This window comes from Eimeria tenella, genomic scaffold (assembly GCF_000499545.2).
Source record: "Eimeria tenella Houghton genomic scaffold, Eth_scaff2591, whole genome shotgun sequence".
Taxonomy (NCBI): Eukaryota; Apicomplexa; class Conoidasida; order Eucoccidiorida; family Eimeriidae; genus Eimeria; species Eimeria tenella.
The window spans coordinates 1-2,770 of NW_013542462.1; the positions used below are offsets into that span (position 1 = coordinate 1).

At 49.0% G+C, this 2,770-nt stretch overlaps 2 protein-coding genes across 2 annotated transcripts in view; one reads left to right on the forward strand and one right to left on the reverse strand.

Annotated features, from left to right (window-relative positions):
- Positions 1-63: 63 nt before the first annotated feature.
- Positions 64-1,348, forward strand: ETH_00037065 (glutamine-dependent NAD(+) synthetase protein, putative; the record flags this gene model as incomplete). Its single annotated transcript, XM_013375174.1, has 3 exons — positions 64-206; positions 476-696; positions 1,159-1,348. Coding segments are annotated over 3 exons (554 nt in total), but the record flags the coding sequence as incomplete, so codon positions are not given.
- A 1,102-nt stretch (positions 1,349-2,450) lies between these two features.
- The window catches only part of ETH_00037070 (uncharacterized protein), a gene marked incomplete at both ends in the record, with an annotated part of 2,106 nt that continues 1,786 nt past the window's right edge, over positions 2,451-2,770 (reverse strand). The window contains one exon of the mRNA XM_013375175.1: positions 2,451-2,658. Coding sequence (XP_013230629.1) covers positions 2,451-2,658 — 208 coding nt within the window. The remainder of the gene's footprint in view (positions 2,659-2,770) is intronic.

Sequence of the window (2,770 nt, forward strand, 5' to 3'; positions counted from 1 at the left end):
GGGGGGGGGGGGCCCCCAGGGGCCCCCGGGGGCCCCTGTTGGTGGTTGCGACGGGGAATGCAGATGAAACAGTTTTTGGGTACTACACGAAGTATGACTGCAGCAGCGGAGATATAAATCCAATTGGGTCTTTAAATAAACAAAATGTGCGGAAAGTGCTGCAGTGGGCTGCGGAGAAGGAGCCTTTGAAGTGCGGGGTTGTTCGGGTGCGCGAGGGTTTAGGGTTTAGGGTTTGGGGTTAGCGTTCGGCGGGTAGGGTTTGCGGTTTGGGGGTTGGGGTTTAGGGTTTAGGGTTTGGGGTTGGGGAGCTCGTATTTTCGCGGGTTTTTCTCCAAACCCTCGAAGGAGCACTAAAGAGAGAACTAACAAACAAATTAAAACAAAAAGAATGAATAAATAAATAAATAAATTAATTAATTAATTAATTAATTTATAATACATGGATTTAATTGTTTGCGCTGCTGCGGTGCAACAGGAAATTCTGCTGCAGCAGCCCAGCGCGGAGCTGCGGCCGCCGGCAGCAGCAACAGCAGCAGCAGCAGCAGCAGCACAAACTGATGAAGAGGAAATGGGACTTTCTTATGATGAATTATCTCTTTTTAATTTCTTGAGATTTAATCTGCGATGTGGGCCCTTTAGTCTTTTTCTCCAAACCCTCCGACTCGGACAAACCGCAAACCCCGACGCCCTCTACAGGTAAAACCCTAAAACGAGGGTTTAGGGTTTAGGCTTTAGGGTTTAGGGTTTGGGGTCAGGGTTCACGGTTTGTAGGGCTTTGGGGTTTGGGGTTTATAGGGGATTAGGATTTAGGGTTTATGGGGGATTAGAGTTTAGGGTTTAGGGTTTTTAGGGGGTTAAGGGTTAGGGTTTGGGGAAGCAAGTGCAGGGCAAGCAGCACAAGATGTGTACGGTTTAGGACTTAGGGTTTAGGGTTTAATGCTTACAGCATTTCTTAACTGCTCCACTAGAAACCCCAAACCCTAAACCCTAAACCCCAAACCCTAAACCCTAAACCCTATCCCCTTTCCCGTGTCCCCTCGACCGCCCGCAGTTTGCGTTTTCGCCCGTTTCCAAGCCCTAACCCCGCTCCCCTCTCCCGCAAGCGCCAAGCCCCAAACCCTAAACCCTAAACCCTAAACCCTAAACCCTTGTTTGCAGGTTGGTGCGGCGGTTCTTCTGGGGCTACACGCGGAATAGACACAAGTCCGCGACTTTGACTGCGGGGGCGCATTTGGTGGACTTGGCCTCTGGAGATAAAGAACTGGACTTGAGGCCTCTTTTGTATCCTTCTTTGGAGTGGCAGTTTCGCGAAATGCGGAAGAAATTAGGGTTTAGAGAGGGCGTGTGAGGCGGGGGTGCGAGGGTTTGGACTCCCGAGGGTTTAGGGTTTCAAACCCGCTTTTTCCGAGGGTTTAGGGTTTCCATTTCGCTGTTTTCCGCACTTTTCCACTGTTGCTGCTCTCAACTTTTCTTTATTTCACTTCCTAACGTTCTACTCGCCCCAGAAACCCTGCAAAAACCCCAAACGAGGGTTTAGGGTTTAGGGTTTAGGGTTTAGGGTATGCGGGCAGCGCGCCAATCCGCGCTCCCCACCTCTTGAACGACTCAATATATTATTTATTCATTTATTTTATTAATCCATTATTTATTTATTTATTATTTATTTATTTATTTATTATTCATTCATTATTTATTTATTTATTTTTTTCTTTATTTCATTTTTTGAATTTCCAGAAAATTCAAAATGGGAATTTGACTGTTGGATTTGGGGTGTACGTACACCTGGCGCGCGCTGAAGTGGATTTCGAGAAAAAGAGACTTTTTAATTTTTCGGATTAAATGACTCAAAATGAATTAAAATTTGAGGATTTAAAGGATTTAAATGATTTAAATGACTAAAAAGACTCAAAAGATTCAAAAGACTTCACAAAACATTTCAAAATCTTCAAAAAGGAATTCAAGGACTTCAAAACGCCTCCAAAAAAAGCTAAACCAACAACAAAACAACACCGCGACTCCGCAACACGCAGGAAAATAAAAAGATAAAAAATAAATTGTTTTTAGTACCCTTTAGCGGCCCTTTTGGGGCCCTTCAGAGGCCCATTAGGGGCCCTTTAGGGGCCCATTGGGGCCCCTTTAGAGGCCCTTCAGGGGCCCCCAAAGGGCTCCTAAACGGCCCCCCCTCCAAAGCAACTGAAGGGCCCCCGTGGGGGCCCCTCAGTTGCCTCAAATAACATATTTTGTACCCTAGGGGCCCCCTGGGGGCCCCCAGGGGGGCCCTCTTGAGGGTCCCCTGGGGGGCCCCCTAGAGGTCGCACGGGGGGCCCCCAGGGGGGCCCCCGAAAGGGTACCCTGAGCCCCTTGGGGGGCCCCCAAAAGGAGAGGGGGCCCCCTAGGGTTGGGGGCCCCTTTGCAATTATTTTAAATTAATTTGTGGCATTTAAATTTGATTATTTGCTGTTAGTGCTTTTGTCTTTTGGTTCTTTGCTGTCCGCGGGTTTGTCCCCCTGCTTCTCGTTCGCCTTGCTGCTGCTGCTGCTGCTGCTGCTGCTGCTGCTGCTGCTGCTGCTGCTGCTGCTGCTGCTGCGGTTCGGGGAGGAGACGATCCCAAGAATAAATTCGAAAAGTGCTGCCCACTGTTTGTCTCGAAGTCCCATGCTGCAGTTGACAACAGCAGTTTTGACTCTGTCCTTTTTTTCCGTGAGGCCTAGGAGGGCCGCGAGCTGCTGCTGCTGCTGCTGCTGCTGCTGCTGCGGGGGGGGCCCCTCGG